This window comes from Aptenodytes forsteri, unplaced genomic scaffold (genome assembly GCF_000699145.1).
Source record: "Aptenodytes forsteri isolate BGI_AS27 unplaced genomic scaffold, ASM69914v1 Scaffold155, whole genome shotgun sequence".
Taxonomy (NCBI): domain Eukaryota; kingdom Metazoa; phylum Chordata; class Aves; order Sphenisciformes; family Spheniscidae; genus Aptenodytes; species Aptenodytes forsteri.
In genome coordinates, this window is record NW_008794446.1 from 7,270,052 (window position 1) to 7,295,366 (window position 25,315).

The 25,315-nt window shown below is 41.6% G+C and overlaps 1 protein-coding gene across 1 annotated transcript in view; it reads left to right on the forward strand.

Moving 5' to 3' along the window:
• The window catches only part of FLT3 (fms related tyrosine kinase 3), a 40,726-nt gene that overhangs the window by 5,717 nt on the left and 9,694 nt on the right, over positions 1–25,315 (forward strand). Inside the window, 12 exon segments of the mRNA XM_019474855.1 lie at positions 4,569–4,693; positions 6,438–6,640; positions 7,435–7,550; positions 9,849–9,966; positions 10,837–10,973; positions 11,571–11,710; positions 11,792–11,945; positions 16,583–16,709; positions 17,032–17,070; positions 21,045–21,151; positions 22,272–22,383; positions 23,987–24,165. Coding sequence (XP_019330400.1) covers positions 4,569–4,693; positions 6,438–6,640; positions 7,435–7,550; positions 9,849–9,966; positions 10,837–10,973; positions 11,571–11,710; positions 11,792–11,945; positions 16,583–16,709; positions 17,032–17,070; positions 21,045–21,151; positions 22,272–22,383; positions 23,987–24,165 — 1,557 coding nt within the window.

Sequence of the window (25,315 nt, forward strand, 5' to 3'; positions counted from 1 at the left end):
GGGTGCAGGTGCAGGTGGAAAAATAATCCAGGTGGAGAGTTGCAGGCAATGGCAAACAAGACTGGCAGGTGACAGTAGCATTCCAGGATGCTGTATACACAGAGCCTAAGCACTCCCCGAAACCGCATGGCCTCCCCTACTCCCCGCTTCTCACTGCTTTCCTGCCCAGTGATTCAAGTCCAGAGATTCTTGGCTCCCTTCCACCAAACCCTCCTGAAGAGCTATCACACTCTATAGGCTTTTTTTTCTGTCTCAAATCTCAATCATGCTTGAACATGACTGTAAATAATTAAATCAGTTCATGTGATGTTTGTTGTAATTAACTAGTAAGACCAGATAAATGACTGGTCCTGACCTAGACATACCCCATCCAGTGTTACAACAACTATTGTCACAATTAGCATGAGCTGCAACAGGGGCATCTTGTCACCCACCTTGCTTGTTAAACCTTGTTCTAACACAGTTATTGTCCTGCAACACGGAGCAACACCTCTGGCCACATCATCATGTGAGAATGAACTCACAGGTTGCATTTTTTTTGGAAGCTGGGAGTTATTTAAGCTGAAAGGGTGAAGGCACCAAGGAAGGAAGGTGTGCTAAAAGATGAGGAATGAGAAAAGTTGAGTTTGATGGGAGAGAAATAAGATGTGGGTAAAAGATAGTAATTCATTTAAGATCAGTTCTTTCTACCTACCCTGCCTCCCTCTGATTTTTATCATATATATATTGAGTAAAATTCTCACTTCAGGATCCACCGCTTTGGGGGTGATTTGAGAAAAAGGCAGCCACATGCAAAGGTGTGGGTTTTTTAAGAGTTAATGCATGTGTATTAGGCTCATCCATGTCCCCACTTTTACAGATTTGTTTCTGGCAGCACATGACTGTGAGAGAACTATAGCTTTCCTGGAAAAAAGGGTCCTTCTACCTTCCCTGATCAGGAATAAAATTCTGGAAAGTTGATCCAGAGAGTCTCCCCCAGAGAAAACAGTCAGAAGCCAAATAAGAAGCAAAACATAGTTTGCTTTATGTTAGTCTCCTGAGCTGTAAAGCAGAGTGGAAGATTGTTCCATGTCTAGGAAAGGCCTGACTGCTATGTAAAATACTAAGCACCCGGAGTTGAACACAAACACAAGATGCATCCCTTGGTACGTAGAGAAAGGTTTTCTCTTCATCCTTCACAGTGCTCCAGTTTCTCAGCTATTCTCTTTCTGATAAACTCAGACTTTGAACATATTTTGGAGTGACTTTCCCAGTTTTCCAAAGGCTTTAGTCATTCCCCAGTTGAAAATAAAATTTTGTAAGCAGTTCCATTAGGTGAACCCTCTGATAGCTGAACTAGCTTAAACATAGCTTCTTGGTTTGATATCTCTCCAGTATATTCAGGCCTTTTTTCTCAGCACCGTAACATGTAAGCCCACTTTTTGACTTGTACAGGCATTTCCCCATGTATGTGCCTACACATCTTGATGAAATCCTGACTCAGTTTATAGCAACTAGAGGTTTGTCTGACATCAGTGAGAACAAGGTTTCTCCTACTGCATTTATTTTTGTATAACCTATAAAAAGATAATGAAGATGGAAAGCAGGCATAAACAAACATTGTTCAGAGGCAGCAGTTTATTTCCATTCCAGCTTCACGACAGTTCAGCAATACACAATATGATTATGCATGCTGCATATTTGATATTCCTTACCCAGTGCTTTCAGTCTCTGCAGTTCTTCCTTTGGGCTTTCAGGAGGATGGCTGACGTGCAGACCATAACAGCAGTCCCTGAACAGGCCAGCTAGAAGCTGAAAGATCAGGACAGTGAATCAGAGCATTACCATTTTCCCAATAATTCTTTTCTTGATTCTGCTTCTTCTGAAAGGCTCACTCATGCTCTCATTTTCTATTTTGTCCATGTAATGTATTTCTCTAAGACCTACACAAGTTTAGGCCACTCCATGCTGTGTAAATACTTCTGACTATCACATTACTAATTTTTTCTCACTGTAAAGCAGCTGGACTCATCTCAGGTTCAAAATACCCTTCCTTACCTTAAAAACGTTCCTGGATTTCACAGGAATAAAGGTAGAGGACAGCAGTGACAAGCTCTAGCAGTTAACAGGACAAGGAGTCCTATTTTCTCTTATACATGAGGGTGTCAGGGTGCTCACTACTCGCTCTTCTAGCATATACTCCCACATACCGTCCCTTACAGATGCAGTTCCAGTTCATCAGACACCTTGTTTGCATGTCTTGTTCACAGTCTGGTTGCTACATCTGTCTGCTTCTGCCTAACTTTTAGCTGCAAATCTTTTCCTTGTTGGTGTTTAAATACATCTTTCCCTTTCCTACTACAGCGTTAGGCATCCTGCTAACAAGGCAATGTGATCAAAGTGGAGTAATGCCAGGGATAAATTGGCTCGGCTTGTAAAATCAGAAGCTCAAACTATTTGCAGATCAGAAAGCTGAAGCAAGGGAATGCTCAACAGGCCAAATGAGTTGAACTTTTGAGGTCGTATTTTCAGGTGGTTTCAGCTGGTGTGTCTTGGAAATCAGTGGACATAGGTTGGTTTCCATCAGCTAAGCCCCTGGCTGTGAGCCGGTCAGATGGTCTCTGGTTTGAAAAGGCTGAAAGGTAAAGTGGCCAACAAACAAACAGAAGTGGAGAAAGCTGAGCAGAGGACTTGGTGAAAGGCTAGTGGGAGGGCTGGAAACCTGGGTTGCATCGATGGGGAGGAATTCAGCATGCTTGGTGTAGATACCTAATGTATACCTGCCTTTCAGCTGCCCTCTGGCACTCACTGTCTCAAGAAGTTCCAACATTATCTTTATAGCCAATGGAGGGAGATACATGTCTCCACAAAGAAGTCCTGTTCACCTTTCTTAGGGATCACAGACAGACAGACAGGATCTTCCTCAGAGGTCTGCAAAAGCAGACCATCGCCTGTGTATTCTGTGGAAAGGTGGCACCCAAAATGAAGTGTATGTTAGGTGCCTGAATGAGAAGGACTCAGTCTTAATCCACATTTGCCAAGAGGGCTGAGAAGAGGTTGTCTAAGTTTTGCCAGCTTAGAGCTCGGGTAGCTCCAGAAGGCACAAACTTCAAAGAGGAGATGGCAGCAACTCTTACTCATTTCTTCCTTCTTCCAGTTTTGCTCCTTCCATCACCTGCAGAAACAGTCTCATTACTTTCATCCTTCAAGTGCTTCCTGATATATTTACCTTTTTTCCTCCTTTCAACTCTGCACCTTGCTTTATGTCCAACCATCTCAGGGGCTGAGGGGGGAAAAAAAAAGAAGAGCAAAAAACCAAGACCCGAGGGCAGAAATTCTCCAGGTCACCAGGAGAGAGATGTTATTTTATGATTCAGTGCTTATTTGTACTGTTGAGGGCTGGCTTTAGGGACTTAATGGAAATCAGACACGTTTCACCCTGCCAGTTGTGCAGTCTTACTTCTGTTTTTCTTGTTTATGTGCAATGGTGAGGGCATGATTACTATAGAGCTCTTTCAAGGCTAAAAGGTGACTTTTCAAGCTGCAGTCCCTGCAGAAAGGCTTATATGAAGCATTCCAGAGAGATGATGCTTTTGAGGCACCAGAAGCTTTCCCACACTGCTCCTTATGCACAAGGAGAAATGACATTTGCCACTCCTGCCAGGGCTGGGAGCTGGCAAGTGTGCTGCCCTGGCTGTGTAGGCTCCTGGGGCGTGACAGAGGCATGAAGGTATGGAGGAAGGAGAAGTCAGGAGAAAGACATGGGCTTACTCTTCCTTGTCCTCCACTTTCTGCATTTGCTTTCCTCAAAATAGTGGGAATTGCTGCCTTGTTTGCTTCCCGGAGGGGAAAGAGCACAAGGCTGTGAATGGCAGCTCAAGGGAAGAAGCATCTAACCTGGACCTCACTTGCGAGCTGCTGGGGTGCACAAATCCATGCCAGGAAGGCTCAAGAGAGTGTCTGGTATGTCAGATCAAATACAGCCTGTCCTGGAGAGAAAGGAAAGGGAAGACTAGATCTTGAGTCCTTGGGTGAGCTGAGTGTGGGCTCTAAAGGCAAGTTGGAGGACTTTATTTTGCCATTGCTCTGAGCAGGAGTGAGGGGAGTGTTCCTGACCTGGACATCTCCTTACTGCCAATGGGAGGGATGGTGCATTATCATCCTCCGGCTCACAATGGGCAAATGCTGAGCTGCAGCTGCAGGGTTTGGTGCTGCAGGGCCCTTTCAGAGACACTGATGCAAAGTAAGCTGCAAGAGGGAGCCTGTGTTTTGTAAGGTGGTTTCTAAAGGAACCTCCATAACACAGAGGCTTTTGTCTTTAGACATTTTCTATAATATTATGGGACATACTTCTAAAGTGTGATGTACCTGTGCTTTTGAAAGGTTCTCCAAATAGTGCTTCCACTCAGCTTCAATACACAAATGCAGAGTTTGCAAATGCACATTATATATCTGCATATTCCTTTTGCCTTTTTTTTAAAAAAAAGTAATCTTTCTACAGTTTTGTTGTATTTTATTTTTACTAAAATGATTATCCCTGAGCAGAGATCTAGACATGATTACATTTTTTTTCTATTTCTGTTTTACAGTTCTTGTTATGGCAGCAGTTACTTTCACTTCTGCAATGAAGCAAAATACATCTGAGATTACATGTGTGTTTGTCAGCCAGAAGGATGAAGGTTCAGGAACACCAGAGACATCGGTATCTCCTAAGGTAATCTAACAGGGAACGAGTTGCTTATAAAATATTCCTGTCCATTCCAGAAAAACCTTCCCAGAAGCTTACAACACCCTAAACCTTTAGGCTGGGGGGATATCACAGTCAAAATAATGAGGATTAGGCCAAATATGACTACAGAAGATTAGAGGGAAATACATACCACAATTCATACTTTGAAACTGTAAATAGATAAGTACCAGTTTTCTCTAAAACTGATTTTTTAATTGCTGACTTGATGCTGTCTCACATCAGCATGCCTGAATATTGCTGAATATTGCTGAATATTGCTGAATATTGCTGGAAATGTAGCAATGTAAAAAACTATGTGCCCTTAAGAGGGGATTGCCAAGGCCATGGTGGGAACTGGTGGTCTGCCACGGTGTGCATGTGCCACGGCTGCTGGGACTGATGGGGAAGCTGCACCCCCCTCTATTCCCACCACCAAAGCCCATAAATCCCTGCCTGGTCTAAACCTTGACTGAGACACCAAAGCTGGATAGGGAATCAAATACCTTTTTTATTTCTTCTCTTCTGACTCAAAATGGCAGAAGGCCAAGAAGAGGTGGTGTGCAACTAAATTATAAAGCAGCTGAGACCTGCGATTAAAATATTTCCTGAGGATTCTTGTTTCAAGTTAGTCTTATGAAATATTTTTCATTCCTGGACAAATAAATCAATAATTTGGATAACAAATGAAGGTATACCAGTCAAAGCTGTGCTGTCCTTGTATCAGACGAAGCAGAATATGGCTGTTATCTCTAGATATTTCTCAGATCAAGGGAATGGACAAAGAAGGAGCAAAGAATGAGAAGAACCAACTGGGCGAGCACAGTGTGGGGCAGAGGATGCAATGAACTCCGTCCTTTCATAAACTTACACCAGATAAATTTCACCCACCAAAGTAAGGGAGACATTTAGGGCTACTCTTCAGATGGAGCTATTTACTTGCCACCTTTTGCTGCAGCTAAGCTTAGAGACTCATTAATCCATTGGTGGTTTTTAGAATGACTGCGGAATATTCTCTTTCTGTTTGCGATTCTCCTTTAACCGTATGCCACGGTGAGGAAATGAAAGGTGTGAAGGCGCCCAGCCCAAACGTTCCTTGCCTAATAAAGCCCCCAAGAAGTTGAGGAGCAGTCTAGCCAGATGATGCAGTGACAAGAAGTGGGATGCTAAAAAAAAAAAATATTCTGTCCCTGCCTTTGCATTGAGGTCGCAAACAGAAAGGTTGTATTATAGTTCTGTGTCTTCCTATGGTCCTACATGAAAGGAGACAAAAATGAGAGTAAAGAATAGCCTATATCACTAGGGGAAATTATCATGTTTCTGGCTAAAATTGTTCTGTGATGTCTGTCTAGAGAACAGAATTAACTAATTCAACAGGAATCCTGTAGTGTTTCCTCCTGCAGTAGAATTCAACATATTTATGAATAAGTTTGACAGTAGAAATGAAAAAAAAAACCCAAAAACAAAAACAAACAAAATGAAGGTATGATGAAATTTATGAATAAGTTTGACAGTAGAAATGAAAAAAAAACCAAAACCAAAAACAAACAAAATGAAGGTATGATGAAGGTGTTATTTCAGTATAATTTGTATTCGTATTTGGGCATTATGAGGCATTATTAATTTACGAAAACTTTTCCAGAAGAGCATCCTTTAAAAATATTTGAATGCAAAAAGGCAAATAAAGCTAATTGCTAATAAATACATAACCATCTGTCCTCTCGCATTGCAGATTTCTAACATTTTGGAAGATCTTGGGTGTTATTTGAATTCTCAAGGAACAGAGAACATCTATGAACCAATTAAAAATGTGGAAGTCAATGTGTTTGAAGATATTGAATTAAGAGTGATAATGAACATTTCAGAGATCATTTCATGCTTTTGGTTCTTTAAAGAGAGCAAAGCTTGTAAACCTTCATTGGACTCAGAGAATCGGTAAGTGTGATCCAGATGTACTGGATCAAAGAGCCTTTAAGAGGTCATTTCTTTTAGGATGCAAATGGAATATTTTCTGCGACTGTGTTTGCATTTAATTTCATGTTATGCGTTATCTTCTTAAATCTTCTAATCTTTCTTAACTGTTGCCACCCGGCAGCTCATTGCTGATTGTCATTTAGACACATATACACATATGAATCTTAAAGCCAAGAATAGTTTGAAATCAGCTCATTCTTTTAATTTGTATAGCATCATGCATGGCGGTCTCCAGGGACTTTCTGACATTGATCAATCTGAGCTTTGCAGTGCTCATGTGAGGCAAATATCGTGATTTTATAGTCAAAGAAACCGAGGCATGGAGAATTATGTGACTTGTTAGGGTCACACTGCAGATCAGGCAGAGCACAAGCAACAGCACCCTCATTCTCACAGCCAAACCTGGGCTGGAACCTGAGGCTGGATTATTGCCTCCCACTGCAAAACATGTGGGATGGGACTGGAGGTAAAGCATTTCCCTGTGGACCTCTGCAGCTGTCCTAAGCTCAGGAAGTCCATCCTTCCCAATGCTCAGTGTTAAGCATGTGCTTGGCTATCTGTGGTTGTAAGTTCCTACGTGCTGCTTGTGTAGGAAGATACATGATGAAAACACTTCAGGTTGAAGGGTGCTATGTAAATAATGAATCCTAGTATCTCTGAAGTGGTTTTGCAAGAGCTGAAGAGCTAACATTTTATTGTGTCTGCTGCATATCACCTTCTAGATGACAAATACAGCTTTATTTTCTGTTTTATAGATATGTTACATCTTTGGCTTTTTCCCAAATAAAAGAAACACAAGCTGGAAAATACACCCTCTCAGTCATAAGTAAAACCAGCAATTACACAGTAGTTGTGCCTGTTCTCATCCGAAGTAAGTATATCTCAGATGAAAGGGGTCACTCCATCAATAGGTTCAAGGGGAGAGGTTCAAGTTCAGTCAAAACAATGAAGCTCTCGTGTGCTGCATTTCAAGCATCTTCCTAGATTTGCATAGGACTTGGGGCTGTCTTCAGAGACTGAAGTCAAAACCACAGACAGTGTGAGAGTCAGCTTTCGCTAGTCAATAAACCATGCAAATGAACAAATAAAGATGTAAATGTATGGCAGCCCTCTTCTCCCCTATGAGAGATTCCCCTCTGTGCCAAAAGGGACAAATCGAGGGTGGCTTTTATGTGCTGTCAAAGCTCGCGGGCTAGATTTGTTTGCTTGCATCTTAACCTATTTATTCTCGGTGTTGCCGACTGGGCTGTTACCTGGACTGGATCAGGACGTCCCTTTCATATTCTGGTCTCTGGCACTCCAAAGTCATGCCTTGTCCCACTCTGCTGCTTCTCCGCCTGTGCCTGCCACTGGGTCTCTGCACTTCCCAAACAGCTTTTCCTTTTGCAATTCTGTGGGCAGCAAGAGGCACCACCGAGGGAAGGGGAAAGAGAAGGTCCTCTTCTCAGTGCCAGCCTTTACCCTTTACCCTTGTTGTGTTTTAGGGTAAAACACATCAGTACTGCAGCTGCTCAGCACAACGGTGCCCGAGAAGCTGAGATTTTATCTGCTGTTAAATGCTCATGACAGAGCACATGCAAGGTGCGACTTTTTGAAAGGCTCACAGGGGGAGCAGATTTGATTGAATTTTCCCAAGGACCGCACAAGAGACATCTCTGATGCAAAGGCAACTGCTGCAACAAAGTTCAAGCTTCTGTTTGTAAATAGGGGTGTCCAAGAACATAAAAAAAAAAAACAACACCCACATTGATATGATTTTTTTTAACAGAAGAAAAAATACCATATTATTTTGTCTGGAAAGGGCCAAATTTAAAGATAAAATTAAAAAATGTAAAAGAAATTTCAAAGAAAAGAAAGTAAAACATCAATCCAAACAGCTAAGACTGGCAAAGTTAGAACCAAACCCTTGTAGAGCCAGGTTTAATAACACGCATCATTACTTGCCTTGTTTTTAGTAAACTGTGACTAGTCATCATTTTTTATTCCTTCTTGATTTGTTTTTAAAGTGTTTCTTCTGTTTGATTTTTTTCTCTCTCGGGTGTCAGAAGTGTCACCTCCAGTCTCCTTGTTTTATTTGAAGGCCTATTGCATGTCTCAATTATAATTTTAGCAGCTTCATTGAGGGGACAAGGTATTAAATCTTTAATTAAAAATTACCTTCTCTACTATATCAATTAGGCTTTAGAGGTAAAAAATGTTATTTCATATGCAAGCAAGAGTAGTTCAAAACAGCCTCAATAAAGATCTTTTCCATATCAATTGCTTGGATTGCATTCTCTTTGCTCCTGTGAATCTAATATCATAATTACAACTCTCATAAAATACTCCAGGCTAGATGTGAACCCTTCAACTGAGATGTGAATCTCTATAGGTGAAAAAAACCTTCTAGGCCCAGCTTGTAAGAGATAAATGAAGAAAGAAATTAAAAAGCCAGAAGTATTAGTTTCACCTTAGCATGTCACCTTGCAGGCAATGGAAGTATGACTCTAAAGAAGATGTCACTCTTCTTTGTGGAAGCTGTAATTTCATTGTAAGATGACCTAAAACCAGACTCAGTGCTTTTCATTTTGAGTCAAAGCTTTAGCAGTTTTAATACATTAAATTTTTGTGCTTAGTCCAAATCTGCGCCTGATGGGTTCAGGGAACCAGGAGTTGTCTAGGAACCTTTTCCCCCTGGGTTACAGATATAGGATAGAGAAGTCTGCTGGTTATCAGAAGTCATTATCACCCATTGTTTTACCATTGTGTATCTGATCTGACTGAGTAGTATGCAACGATCCCATTTTGTGTAGAGACTTTGTAGTCTCAACAGATACTCCACCAAAGGCCACGGGCTTGGGATGTGATTTCGAAAGGTATCTGTGCTCCTGCCCAGTGAAATGAATAGCAACCACAGCAAATTAACACCTTTTAGTATCAGTCTCAGGATCATCCTCTGGTGTATAGAGGCAGGCCTTTGATACGGGGAAGCTGTCCATTTAACAATCAAGGCTGAAAAACTCATGAGACCAACTCACAATATCCCTAGGGCAGAATCATTTTCTATTCCCTCAGTGTTGAAACCTCCTGAAACAAATTACTGCTCTGTAACTTCATGTACTATGAAATGAGCAAAACACTGTTTCAAAGTGATTTCAGCATTCCTAAATATTTGCATGATTTTTAACAGAGAAACCAGGCAAACCCTATTTCAGGAAAAGGGAAAAATCGGATGCTATTGAGTGCATATCTGAGAGCTACCCCCAGCCCTCTGTGGAGTGGATATTTTGCAAAACACCTGAAAAGAGGTATGTTGTATGTTTATACGTGTGTTGGATCTCTAGACTGAAAGTTTACCATCTGAAGGAGAAGAAGGGGGAGGCTTTCTACCGCTTAGTGTGCCTGGCGAGCTGGGGAGATAACTGAAGAGCTTTTGTGTCAGAAATTTTGGAGACAGGCTCTGCTGGGTTGCACACCCATATGCTGGTTGAAAATCTGTGTCTACATGGTCCACTTTTGGAGTGCTGCAGCACATTTTTCTTAGAAATTCTGGCTGTTGTGCTCTTTTGGAAACTTTCAGCTCTTGGCTTGGAAAAAGTTATTCCAGATTCTACTATTTTGATGTCACCAGAGCAAATCAAAGGTATCTCATTTCTCTCTAGTCTTTCACAATTTTTGGAAATGTGAATGCATTAGAGCTGGGAAGATGTTACAAGGAATCATCATTTTCCGAGCTAAATTATTTTTTTTCCATTCTATTAACATGTAAAGTTGATTCTATTAACAGCGGGAATAATGCCTTTCTCTGCAGCATGGCAGTTTGGGATCTGGGTCTCATAACGGCTGCTGGATTTGCAGCAGCTCCCACCGCCAGGAATTCAGAGATGTGGTGTGAAAGCTCAACCCCTATGATTTCGCTCTTGTCCAGATTCTAGTCACAGCATTACCTGTCTATGAGCCAGTTTGAACACATTCAGGTCATTTCAGCCCATATTTCTGTCTAGGCTGTGAGATTTTTATTTTCTTATCTTCACCTCTCCTAGTTCCTTTTCATTCAGCTATGTAAGATCCAGCTTTCCCACTATTCTTTGCATATTCTTATGGCTTGGAGATTTATCAGATTTATTTGCTTGAGGTTAACCAAATGAGTCAATGAATAATTGTGTTTGTAATTGCAGTTGCCCTGATAAAATGCATGAAGACACTGGGGAAATAGATGGCATACAGAAGGTACAACATGAATTATTTCAAACTTATATATGGTGCTGTGCAGTTAATGACCTGGGCAGAGAATGCACCAGCCTCTTTACAATAGGTAACTTCCCTCTAAGGTTTACTTACATGCGAGCTGGATCCTGCCACTGAACTTAGTTGCACTACTCATCTGAGTCCGCTTTCTGGGCTAAGCTATTTGTTTGTATTCACTGGAACAGATCTAACAGTGAATATGATTGCTCTGTCTCATGTTTAAACCCTAAATTCTAATAGCTATTTGTGGTCTCTGTAAAAAATGTCTTGCCCTTCTACATTTTCTAAACATCTATTATCTTTTTCTGCATGCTTTTAGGACTGTGTTGCAGTGAAACGCTCTTCAAAGTGTTCTTAAATATATAAATTTATAATCAGGTTTGCTTGTCTGTTTTTTTAAATAAACCTGACCTGCGCTGATCTCTGTGCTGAACTGTGCCCTATAGATATCTTGTAAATTATGACAAAATTTGGTTTGAGACATCTAAATTCATCAACTTTACTGATTTCATGAATAATGAGTAATTTTCCCAAATTCTAATTATCTTTACAGTATAATAATGGATGTCTATACAACATTAGAAGAAAAAATGTTGATCTAACTGAGCATTTTTCCAGGCAAAGTGACAGTTGTTGTTTCAGTGACAATGTTTTGATTTTGTAGATTTAAATGAAAGACAAACAGCACCTTTACCTGAATTACTTCTTAAAGTCGGGGAACCATTGCTGATCAGATGCAGAGCTGTTTACCATAATTATAAATTCAGAATAAAATTGTCTTTTGAAAACAAAGAAGTTGAGCAGGTAAGAAGACAGGGCATATTTTAAAATAGGTAATATTGGGCACTATCAACTGATTAAATGGGAATCTCTGTTGAAAACTAGGATCGCCAGTTTGAAGGATTAGAATATCAAACAGATCACTCGGCAATTCGGATCCAGTATGCGTTTGCTTCAGCGGCAGGAAGAAGCGATAGCGGACATTATACCTGTTCTTCTACAGTTCATCTGAACCAAACTGCTTTGGTTACAGTTTTAGGTAATTCCAACCCCCGGTGTTAATTTTGTCCCTTGGTTGGTTGTTTTGCTTTGTTTTCGATGTGGGAGTTCTTTGCTTGCAAATATGCAGCGTATGTTTTGTAGTTCCTTATCTAAGGCAGAATTCTGTTTGCACTTACTGGCAGTCCAGGAAAGCCAAAAGATTCATCTGAACTGAGTCATTCTGTACCTGAAGATAACCAACCTTTTCTTTATATTGCTTTTCAAATAATTCCCATTAAAAGACAGTGCTTTTAGAAGTGAAATGAAATGGCACTGTTTAGAGGTCTAGTCTACATGATTGTTTCAATGGTATCTCTAGAAACACAGGCTGGGATTCATCTGATGTTATTGTAGGTGACTCTCAGCCAGTGTGACACAAAGCCATAGTGGCTTTTTGTCCCCAGGGGGCCATGCCTTGGGCTTCTGGGCAGGGGGGAGTAGTGTAGTTGTGTAGCCCTTCTCTGTGCCATCAGCTCAGATGTAGGCAGCTGCAGAGCAGATGCAAACAACTAGAGGTAAAGCACTGCAGAAAACACTGTTCTGGAGCTGCCCGAGAATATAAAATGCATGACCTGCCCTGCGTGTTCAGCTGTTAATGCTCTGTGTATTAGTTTGGCCAGAGTCTGGAACAACCAGTGACTGGTTTCAACTAATGTGAGACAGAAAGGTCCTGCTGTGACTCCAGTATGGGTTTTGAAAAGCTGCAGCCATGGCCTCAGCCTCCTCCTCACCACTTGCTCCTACTCCATCTCCCTTCACTCACGCACAGCACCTCCACCCCACTTTTGCTGCACCTTCGGAGGTGGGGAGGTAAGGCAGAGGTTCTCATGGCCTCTGCTCTTCTGTTTTATATGGTCCCTTCAGGTGCTTGTTGCTGTTATACAGAAAAAAGCAGATAGAAAATCTGTACCAGGCCTGACCTGGGTCCACCAGGAAGGAATTGAACAGTTGGAAGGTTCTTGGTGGTGGGCTCTCCCACTTAAAACCCAGAACAAATGAGAAATGACCATTTCCTCTTACGGTGGGGGAGTGACTGACAAGTGGCCATTTGAGTTTGCCAAATATTTTATGAGAAAGTAAATCTGGGGAAGAATTTTAGCTCCGAAAGCTGTGGAACTGGTAGCAGAAAAGAAATGAAAACTTTTGTGTTAATGGAGAACATTAGCCCAGAGAGATGGTGAATAGCGAGTGCTGACAGAGCTGGCAAACTGCCATGCAGAAGTGCTGCTGCAGCTGTGATGGATCTGAAGGAAAACCTGAAACTAGAGAGACAACTACTCCAGCGTTATTGTTTGTTCTGCATGTCTCCTGCTTTCCAGGCACTGAAGGGAACCATCCTCCTAACACCAAGCTACACAAGGCCTGAAAATTTAAAAAAGCAAAAGCATACCAAAGGAAACATTCTATTTAAGCAACATGTTGATTTAAAAGCCAGTGGTGTTGAAGTTAGTCCAGAACACCCTCAACTGCAAACCTTGTTTCTCAGATGGAAATAATATACAAATAGGCATAAGTCTGGAAATAAGGCATAAAAAAGAAAGCTGTAGTTAGGACTGTGCTGCTAGAGGAGGCACTGGGAGTAGTTTTCTGACTGGTGTGCCTGGAGTTGGAGTCTGTAGCCCTGAGAACAAGGTGCTCTGAAGCACTCACTACGCCTTTGACCTTAGATGTAGTTGCTCTCAGAGTTTACAACACCTAGGCTAGGAATGGTAGGAAGTGAGAATACTTACCCCAGTCTCTTCAGAAATTACTTTCCCAGTGCAATATCCTCTTTTCAGCTTCTGCCTACCACTGAGCAGGAAGTTCCGTCATCATTTACAATAACCGAGTACGATACCTGGGCATTTTTTCTACACACATCTTCCTAGTAAACAGGAAGGAAGGGGTGGTGTAGAGCCAGGGCAGGACCCTCTTCTTTCTCAGTACTGATGCCCAGTTTAGAAATAGTGGCTTCTTGGATCCATAAACTACCAGGTGTGAGTATGTGTCACATTAACAGGGGATATTTGAGTCACTGTCCCTGGAAGGCTGTATTTCTGAGTGGGGTATTTTTTGACTGGGGTACGCCAAGCTACAATGATTGTCTGTACCCTCCTTAATACCCCTTATGCCAACAAAACTTCTGACGGCTCATTGGCTTTGCTGATGAAAAAATCTGTTTACTTACATGATGGATTAAAGTGGGGGGACGTTGTCATACCTAGCTAACAGCCATGCTTCTCTCTCCAAGGTTATACATGGACATCCTGTGCTTCAGACCCACCCCAGCCTTTAGCCTAAAGTATTAATGACAACCATTGTTGGTGTGAATTTGTGCTAGCATCCCAGGTTCAATTTCTGCAGTGATATAGATACAGATTTCACTCAGCTGTCCGTGTTACAGGGTAGCAGTTTCTGAAATGATCAGTGTCCTACCTTTAAACCATCACTGCGCATGAGTCAGCACTCATAGCTACACTGGGAATGGTCGTGATGTAACTTAACCAAGAGAAAACTGATTTGGCTGGCAAATACTGCATTACCTGGGGAGCCGGGCTAGCATAACTACATTGATGGGTGGTCTTCTAATCTCTAATAACGCTTTGCAGCCAGACAGCTCTGGTTTGCCCTTTGCTAATTGACCCTTCACCAACTTACGCCATCTTGTGTAGCTGGTCAGGTCAGGCAGGGTAGTTGGGCCACTTTAAAGCACAACAGAGATCATGCCAACAACTGCAGCTGCAAGGCTCTTTGTTTCTGCAGTTCTTATGCTCAATTTTTACCAGCGTTGAATAAAGAATTTTTAACTCTACACAATCTTGATGCTATTTTGCCACACATTAGGTTTAAAGCAACAAATAAACAGATACGATAAATACAGAGACTTGAAAGCTTTGATTCCAGTCTCAAGAATTTCATCTCACCTCTCTGTCATTACTGAATAATCATGTTCACTGTTTCACTGGCAGAACTACACTTAAACCTGCCAAAAAAAAAGATAAGCTGAGCAATAATGTGCTATTTTCTTTCTCCTTCAAGAAAGAAACTACTTTTTCTGAGTTGTTTTCCAGAGAAATGGCATACCCTGCTCCAAGGTCCTTGTGTGCACTCTAGAGAAAGCCTTTACTCTTGGCTGGTTGTGTTGTTAACAGTACACACAGAGGTGACCTTCTGCCTGGAAGGATGAGGTCCAAAAGATCATTCAAAAGATGAAGGTCCGATTTATAAATGCAATAAGCCTTTAATATCAAAAAATAGGAGAACAGTCATGAAAGGAATTGCTTCTTGTTTTAAAATACTGACATTTTTGTGGTTTATGTGGGAGTTTCCAGATAGTATTTTTTAAACCAGTAAGCTAGACAGAGATAAAACATGCCAAGCAGAATATAGGGTTACAACCAGAATAAAAACACTCAAAAGGAGAAACCCAGTCCAGCAATATTTCTACAGTGTAGTTTTTCACCATGTGGCTGAATAAACACTGGCACAAGTTTTCCAGAGGCTGTAGAGTCTACTTCCTTGGAGATACCCAAACTCAACTGGATATGGCTCTGAGCAACCTCATCCAGTTGGACCTGCTCCGAGCAGGAGCTGGACTAGACATCTCCAGAGATTTCTTCCAATGTGTATGATTCTGTGATTTTATCAGAGCTGATCCTAGCCCCACTGATGCCTTTAGGACAGCCTCCTCCCACATGTGTCTGCTGTTCAGTCTCCTTGGGTGGGATTCATTTCACCTCATGAGACATCTAGCCCCAGCAATGACTTTGGTTCCTTCAGCAGTCAGTGTCAAGAAACAGATATTTCCAGAAGCAGTTCAGTATGTCATAGAATCATAGAATCATAGAATCACTGAGGTTGGAAAAGACCTCTAAGATCATCGAGTCCAACCGTCAACCCAACACCACCATGTCCACTAAACCATCTATTTTAGGATGGGATACATCTAGACATGCCTGTCTCGTCCCACTGAGTTTATCAGAGGTCCAAACAAGTAGCTTAGGTCAGTCACTGAACTTCAGACAGCTCCATTAGGTGAAACTAATCCCACCCTAGCAGGGCAAGTACCAGCAGCTCATGGTTCACGCACATCTTCAAAACACTTTTTCATGTTGCTTGTTGTCTTGTATCAAATATGTCTAATTTAGATGAAGATATAAAGGAGCAGCTACAAGACTCATTTGCAAGATCTTCAGTTCATTTCAGGGAAGGAGAAACAACTACTATCAACATCTGATTATGCTGGTGGTGCCACCTGGTTTTGTTCCCTGTTAGAGGAAAACCAGGAGATGCAGCTGTTAACACCTGGAACACACACCTAAAACAAACCAAACAAATAATGGTGTTGTTGGCCCTGTGGCTCTGTAGGGTGGATGGGGAGAAATGTTGGACCATTTTGGAAGGGCTCTGGTCTGACCAAATATGCAACTTCAGCAGGCTCAGATCATTTGTCTGCAGCTGAACACAGTGGCATCATTTCAACACTATTTTGAAGCATTATTTTATTTTGATTAACAGGATGCCTTTTGTGATGTAACATGGTGCTTTTTTTTGCTTGTGATAACCAAAATGAAAAACATACAGATGCCAAAATTCCTTCATTAAGCAGTCCAGCCTTTGTAATATAATATCAGTATTTTCTTTTTTTTTTTCCAGAAAAGGGATTTATAAATATAACCGACTCTAAAGAAGATTTTGAAATTGGTGAGGAAGAGTTTTGCTTCAAAGTTAACTTTACAGCATATCCACCAGTTAGATGCATGTGGCTATTTTCCCAAAAAACATTTCCATTAGATGCATGGCTATTTTCCCAAAAAACATTTCCATGTAAACAAAGTTACAGTGTGGATATGCGCAGGTACTTGAATATTTTGGAATAATTTGATATAATAATGTTTCCTCTTTATATCTCATTTGGAGTGCTTACTGTCCATGTTTTGTACTCTCTTTGTGTTTTTAAAATGTGGATGGGCCACATGATGAAGCTGTGTTAATATAACCGACTCTAAAGAAGATTTTGAAATTGGTGAGGAAGAGTTTTGCTTCAAAGTTAACTTTACAGCATATCCACCAGTTAGATGCATGTGGCTATTTTCCCAAAAAACATTTCCATGTAAACAAAGTTACAGTGTGGATGGACGCAGGTACTTGAATATTTTGGAATAATTTGATATAATAATGTTTCCTCTTTATATCTCATTTGGAGTGCTTACTGTCCATGTTTTGTACTCTCTTTGTGTTTTTAAAATGTGGATGGGCCACATGATGAAGCTGTGTTAACAAAAGGCACTCAAACATTATTTTGGCTTTCAACAACAGTTCATGTAGATAACTTCTAGAATCACTTTATTCTCCACGTTATAATAAACCTTTTGGTAAGTTATGCATCTAGCAACCCTTTAGTTTATATGCATTTTGCCATTCCCTTCTCTCTGACATAATTTCTCAGTTACAGATCTGTTGCGGTTTTCATACTGCATCACAAGTTCTACATGTTCCCCCTTTGTCATCCTGTTCTTGATGATGTTCCCAGTGTCTTTCAAACTGCTCAAATCAAGTCCAGCGCCCCGTAGTTTCCCAGGCTGCCATTAGATCTGTTTGGCTCTGCCTGTGCCACAGAAACATACCGTTCTGCTCATTACCCAGGTCATGTATTCTTCCGCTGCTGCAAAACATGTTTTGAATAAACCTGTTAGTTATCTACCTTTTCTGTTATTTCCTACAATGAAGTTCTGGCATGAGTCCTGTTTAAGGCTAATGTTTTCTCCATTCCCTAGGCTTTCTAATTTCTTGATAACATTATCTAATTTCCTTCAGAGTTTCTTTCAGAGTAGTCCCATGGCTTTCAAGGTAACAGCTCTTATTCACCTCAATGAAAATAAAGCCAGGCTGCTCTTTTAACGTTTTAGGTTTAAAACCAAGCAGGACCTAGGCAGGAGTTAATGCGGCTGCACTGATTTCTTCTCATATTCTTAAAACCTCTCTTAGCATAAAACTGTGTCACAGCCTTGATTACACTTTATATTATTTCTTTCTTAGTATTTTGGTACACTTTATTTTATCTGCTAGCGTGCCAAGTCATCTTTGCAACAGACTGGCCTTTTCATCTGCATCAGATGCTGTATTGGAGTCAGACCTTCACGAGGTTCAGAGACAGCTCCATTCAGATTAGTAAATTGTCATCTCCTGGCAATGGCCACAGGAACTCTGTCCCTGCTGATAAAGTGAGGGCTGTCCACAAACCTTGATAGCATTGGATGGGTGTTGGTGACTAATCTGCAATGCCTGACATGGGCTAGGCAGATCTGTTCTTTGTGGTCAACACTGATTTTGGAAATGAGATCTCAAGGGGTGGCCGTGAGCATTTGCTCATCCTTGCCCAGTAGGTACCTCCCTCCAGCTGATAATGCCGAGTTGATTTGCTTTGCAGCTGGTATGGACCTCTTCTCACTGCTTGTAAGAGTAGGAGTCAGTTTTGCTTGGATGATTGACAGCTGGTGTAAATTCAATCCAGATAAGAAGAAGGTGCTATGGACTGGGCCAACAATAACAATCTTGTGAACTCTTGAAATAGCTTAGGTAACCCTCCTTAATCGGTAAGGTGCAGCTGCTGGTGGCCTGGGATTTATGAGTCACTTCAGATAGCCTTTGCAGCCAGAAGTGGCAGTTGCTGAGGGCTGATCACCACCTGCCGGACGGGGGAAAGTCCAGCCTGTGTCCCTGGAGCAGTGCATCCTGGGCTGGCTCAGCTGCAGCCAGCCCTGCCCCGGCCACGGCCATGGCCACGGCCACCTCACCACCCCAAGCATCACTGGAGCTTGGTCTGAAGGCTGCTTCAAACAGACAACTCAGCCATTCATGTGACTATGCTGTTGATTAAATACTTTTTTTTTTAATTTTCATTTTAGGTAGTTATACTTTGCATTTATTTATCATTCTATTTATTTTATGGAAAAATACAATTGAGGGAAAAATACATGAATTTGATGGTCATTTCATCCGACAAGTACATTCTTCTGTACAAACATCCCCCACAGCTATCCACTTTTGGTTGAATACTAGCATTGGATAGACACGTCTCACCTGAGGAAAAAGACTAGGGTTAGATATTTCATTCAGTTTGAAGTCCCCAGAAGCAGCAAGGGGTAGGGATGTCAGGTGATTCTGCCTACAAGCTGTAGCACCGCAGATTTCAATGTGATTTTAAAGCAGAAGCTTTCTCGAAACAAAACAAAAAAAGGTCATCATATACCTTAACGTATTGTGAGTCTAACTTTGCATATTTTAGTTGACTTCTGTGTAATCCTATCTCCCATCACTTCTACTTTATTCCTTTCATATCCTTTTTCATTTCCTGTTTTTCTTTTTTTTTTATTTCTGCCATTTCCTTATCAAATTATTCCCCCTGATTATAGATCATATTAAATTTTATTCATTAACTCTGTCCCCTTCTTTAACTTTTAATTTCAAGTCCCAAGACTTCATCTCTCCTGTCAGTGCCCGTACGTGTTTTCAGACATTCCTTCAGAATTTCCATTTTCTGTTTGCTTTTGTTGTCTCTCTGTTTTAGCACACTGCTGATTTTCACTTCCCTCCTAGGAGCAAATGAATTTTCATACACAGAATGACCTCTGTTACATTTATAGTGTTTATCTCACATCCCCTTATGTTTTCAGGTATCAAAGACGCTCTTTTTAAATTATTTTCTCATTATTTCATTAGGATTTAATCCTTCAGACCTAGGATTTCAAAAGCAGCAAATGTTTTGTGGTTTCTCCTGCCTTCAGTATCCATTTTGAGGCAGCTTAAAAGGGGTCTGATTTTAAAAAGTCCCTGAATTCAGGGACACCTTTAAGGCCATTTCAGATGAAGACATTCAAAAGTCAATAACTATATGGAGGTGTTGCCTTAGTCAGAAGGCAAAATTGCCAGTGGCTTCAATGTGAGTTTTCTTGTTTTAGAATTGCAAGGTGATACTTGGTGTCTTAGTTCATTTGTATGTATCTTGCTTAATGAGAAACACCCTGATTTTAGTTATCCAGATTTCTTGTTCCAAGCTCATTACTGCTTTCTCTTACTTTGCAAATTACTGGTATATGTTGTCATATATGCAAACTCCCTGATATCCCTGCTTGCCTTTACCACTAAAGTTGAGTTGGGGGCCTCCTACCCAGTTTTCCTTGAGCAGTATGCTAAAACATCTGCCCCCAAAATGCCAGCAACTAACCCTAAGAAGAAATTTTCTTAAGTGCTTTTCTAACATTGGTGAGTTGCAATAGCTGCCGTTTAAATATGACAATCGTCCTGACAACAATAACCTAGTGAAAAGGACAGAAACAGGATGCCATCTCTGTAAGATGATATATTCCCTTCTCCCTGCCTCATCCCATGCCCCATAAACCAGTGATTCAACAGGTCAGTCGTGCAGGAATCTTTAAGTCTCTGCAGTCCTCTGTTGTTAGCTTCTGCCCAGGGACTTGTTAGAGCCCTCCCTCACCGTTTCTATTGTCACAAGCCATTTCCTGCATGGTTTGGGTCTTGGTTTGCTGCCGTCACCATAGGGGTTAGCAGAAGGCTCGCCTTCCTCCTGCAGAAATATCTTGATGGGTCGTGCTTTGTCTCATTGATAATGAACTGATGATGATGATCTCATTTCTGAGTTTCTGTCATATCTTTCCATTTGGAGAGGTTTATCTCGTATGATCCTAGCTGTCATTGTTATTTCCTAATACTGTTTATCATATCAGCTAGAAACTCCCATCAAAATCCCTTGGAGAGTAGAGAGTTTGATCCTTTGCAGGTCTTAGCATCTGTGCCAGGATGTGTTATATACCTTGTCTTCCAATGGACTGGTAACAAAATCACAGCCTGACAGCCCAGACGCACTCCAGGAACTATGAGGAAAATTGCATAATGAAATCAATACTGCAGGAAAAAAATATCCTCCTATCAAAACAGTTACATTCTGGGGTTTATATTCTCTAATGAAAAATAATTTAGTCTGGGTTCCTCATGAGAAGATGTTGAATTGTTTCGAACTTATATATGTCTTGACTACATTTAAAATATTTTTCAAGTCAGTCTTTTGTCCTTTTCCTGTCTTTTCTTTGCTTCACAGCATTTCATCAAAGTTCTGCAACCATCAGCACCAGTCTGGGATATATGTATTTTACGCTGAAAATGATGATACGGTCATGACAAAAAAATTCACTCTGCACGTGAGAAGTAAGTGAGAAAACAATCTCTGTGAAGATTTGGCAAAGTCTGGGGTTTTGCCACTGATACAAATGGAGCTAATATGTTGCTTTTCCCTTGATATTCCCCATTTCATTTACATAGATTTATTGTTAAAAATGGAGGAGCATGAGGCAAAAATGTGATTCTCTGTGCTGCACTACTGAAATCCAGGCACTGGGTTGGAGAAGGATGCCGGCTGCTTGTGGGTCATGTTTCTTGTGTTGGTCAGGGATGGAGAACAGAGGACGGAGGAGGAAGTTATTAATTTTTTTTCTCTTCCCTTTAGCCTGCCATAAACAGAGAAGACAGAATATGAGAAATTAGTCATATACTGATAAAATTAATACTTCTTAAGGAAACCACAAAGCCTAGGAGCTCAGTAAAACACAGTGACTGTATTCTAACTCTACAGAGCCAGAATATGTGTGACTGCTGTAGAGACCACATAAGATATCCTCATCAGGTGTTAGCTTTCTATGGTGTGTTTATGTCATTTTTTTCTTAGTGGCATTTGTGAGTTAATGCAGTTAGTCTGGAGACCCTTTGGTGTGTGACACATACATCGGGGCTGCACTGCCTCGTATGCCCCTGCCCATGATTTGCACACATGCACAGTCTTGCCCGGTGCTCTCGGTTATCTCAGTTCTGCCACGTTACTGCAGCATCTCACCCTTGCTCTAGGTCAGGGAGCATTATTTATTATGTATTATTTATACAGGGATCCTCTGTGCACATTTTGTGCAGCCAGACACCCAGAACTGGGGTGTCAGGGGAGTCCTAGGGCCGACTGCTTGCTCCGAGTCAGAAAAGCAGAAGTCAAGACTTCTAATTTCGGCTCTGCCACTGTTTCGGTCTGGCTGAGCCCGTACAGAGAAGTGGCTGCTCCCCTTGCCTTGCCCACACTGCTGTCCCACAGAACCGAGGCACAGGGCTGGAGGAAGGAGCAGGACTGAGGGCTGCACCCAGCTCTCACAGTGACATGCGGGTGGGTTATTTTGAAAACACAGAAGCAAATCTTGGTCTTGGCAGAGGTAGCATTGCCACATAAACGTAAAGGGTTTTGTCACTGAAGAGCTGACAGAAATTGTCTTGTGTTACCTTGTTGCAGGAAAGCCTGAAGTAACGATGCAGTTGCTGTTCAAGCAGATCTCCTGCATCGCTGACAGTTACCCTGCCTCATCCTGGGTTTGGAGGAACTGTCCTGAACTGAACTCATCCAAGTAAATAATCTTCCCTCTTTTTGATTCATTGCGAAGACCGTATCTGAGCTATCCTTGGTTAAATGAAGACTGGCCTGTAAGAAACTGAGTGTAAAACGCACCCTTGACCGTTTGTACAAGGGGACATGGTGGCCCACTCCAGGGGAACCGGATCACCAAAACTAGGGAAAGTTTTCAAATTTTTTATTGGCATCAAATGAAGTCTATAAAGATCTGTATCTCAGGCTCTTTACGCTGAAATAAACCCCACTGGGTTTATATCAACAGTTAGGTAGTTACAAAGGCCAATCTAAGTTTTTCTCTTGGCCTGTCAAACTTAGAGGGCATTCAGGGAACGCACTAGTTAATATGGGCTTGATGAATTGGTTAGGCTTGGGCTAACGCAGCTGTTACAGTGACTTGTAACCAAAGCCAGTAAAGTCAGTGAGAGTGTTTCCAGTAAAGTTAGCGAGAGTGTTTCCATTTCCTCTGTTTATTTAGGGCAATGAGTCAGGCCCTAAAATTTCAAGAGATGCTGAAACAGCTTTGAGCTGTTTTATGAGTTCTGCAGTTTTTATTTTAGATGTGCCAAAAAACTAATAATCCCACGGTGCAGAAGAGTACTGGGTCAAATTGTCTTTTGGAAGATTGTGGATAAAGCCCTAAGTATTTTAACTAGATATAAAAATTTATCTAGACCATTTTCTTATCCATACTTCTGAAAAGGCTTCCTAATGTCAAACTGTTTGTACAGAAATGGAAAAGGAAAGAAAACATCCAGCTAGTGAGTTTAAAATACTCCTTAAAACAGCTTTCTGGAAAGAAAATGCTGTGACATTTCTTGGGAACTTCCACATGTAGAAGATAGTACTATGTGTCAAGCTGAATAAATTTTATTTATTTACTTACCTCCTCATTTATTTATGTGGACAGTGAATTAGACAGTAAGTTGATGAATGATAGAAAAGCTAAAAGTCAAAATTATCTCTGTGTGGCCTTCCTTTCCCTCGAGTGTAATGTTCCCTCTTTCTACATGTCAGGTCTTAAATAAGTCATTAATACAGGGTGGAAGGTCTCCATCTTGAGTGAGAGAAACTTCATGGTTGAAATCACATACCTTCAGGGAAAGGAGTTAGAACTTCTACTGTGGGTTCATTTTGTATTTATGTTTTAGTAGCGGCTCATTTGGAGCTGCTCAGTGGTTTAAGTGTTTGAGGTAAAGGTGAAACTGGTGGGAATAGATGCGGTGGGGAGGTCGTGTCAGCTGTGAAATTGGTGGAGGTCCCAGAGGTCAGGGGGTGCAGGTGCCCTGCCAGGGCAGTGGTGGAGAGTGGGAGTGAGCCCAGTGTAGGAGGTAGGGAGCCCAGTTCATCCCCTGCTGACCCTGCCATGTCCATCACCAAAAAATGAGACTGGCAACTCTAACAGTGACAAAAAAACCCAAGCCCATCTATCCCTCCCTGCTCTGAAGCCTCACTCTAACAGTGACAAAAAAAACCCAAGCCCATCTATCCCTCCCTCCCTTCCAACACAGACGTAAGACATGTTTTGAAATATCCCACCTTCTCCCTTGGAAAATGCCACTGTGAGCCAAAAATCAAAACTGGTCTGCTTTCTTTTTCAGCTGTACAGAAGAAATCACTGAGGGGATTCACAACTTCTTGCCAGAGAGGAGATCCCTGGGGTCATGGATTTCAAGCAGTACTTTAGATGTAAAGGAGACAGCAACAACCTTCTCTGTTGAGTGCTGTGCAAACAATTCTGTTGGTTCAGCCTGTGAAAAGAGTTTCATTAACCTGTCAGGTACACTAAGCCAGTGCTTTAGCACAGGTTTTCTCAATTAAAGCTGGCGTGGTAGAACTTTTTATCTGGCTAAATGGCTGACTGTGCAACAGCATTGCAGGTAAAACACAAGCACTGTGTGTGAACCGTGTGGGAAATGGTGGGTGAATGGGAGACACATGTCTCTTTTCTCTGGTCCCAAAGCAGGGGCCTCCCTCATTAAAATGAGCAGAAATTTCACGTGAATAGGAAGTGCAGGATGGAGCCATGGCAATGTTAAGGTCTGCTTTTTTATTTCATCTTGGTAATCCTTACCTGAAACCTGGAGGCATCAGCTTTGGGAAGAGCTGAAGCCACTTTGGTAGCTGGTGGCAGGTGTTGGCTCTTGTTCCTCTCCTGGAGGTCACTGCGGTGCTGCCAGAAAAGCCCATGGGAGCTCTCCTCACCCCATGGAGGTCATTGCATGCCCGAGCAAGTGCATGACTGAGCCAGCAGACCCACTCAAGGGACAGTCCCTCTCTGGGAAGCAGGATAGAGTACCAGGGGAGAGACCTTCTTAAACTGCTGTAGGTAGGTTGCAGAAGGCTAAGCCCTGGTTTGGCAACTGCTGTGCAATCTCCCTCCTTGTCGAGGGCATGAGAGATTCTTTCCTTGTTGAACAAGAAAGTCAATATGATTATTTGCCCATGCACTTTATACTTGTAAGACCATATACATTCCACAGGGCAAAATATTTCAGTTACAGGGAACATGTTGTGGCACCTGGGAGGTGTTTTGAAGTACACAGATATTTGCAGTACAGAGATTTCCTTTGTCATGGATAAACAAGTTGTTTGCTGCTTTTGACAACAGCTGGCAGAAGCTGTGACCACTGATAGAGTTTGAGCATTTATGTTGAAATTACAATAGAAAGTAAGCGTAACACTTATGCTCTTAGAAACTACCAGAATATGAGGGCAGGTTTCATGTAACACTCACCTACCCACCGGCGTCTTATAGTATGGTCTTGACTTGTTAAGAGAGTTCCTGGCTGAGCAGCAGAGCAATGCTCCAAGCAGGTTGTGTACAGTCCGTCCGCTGATAACTGGTGCTTTGGTATCTGATGTACGTTGCTTGGGGGAAGGCACAGGGAGAGAAGGGAGACACGATGAGAAGAGGAATTGTTTATTCC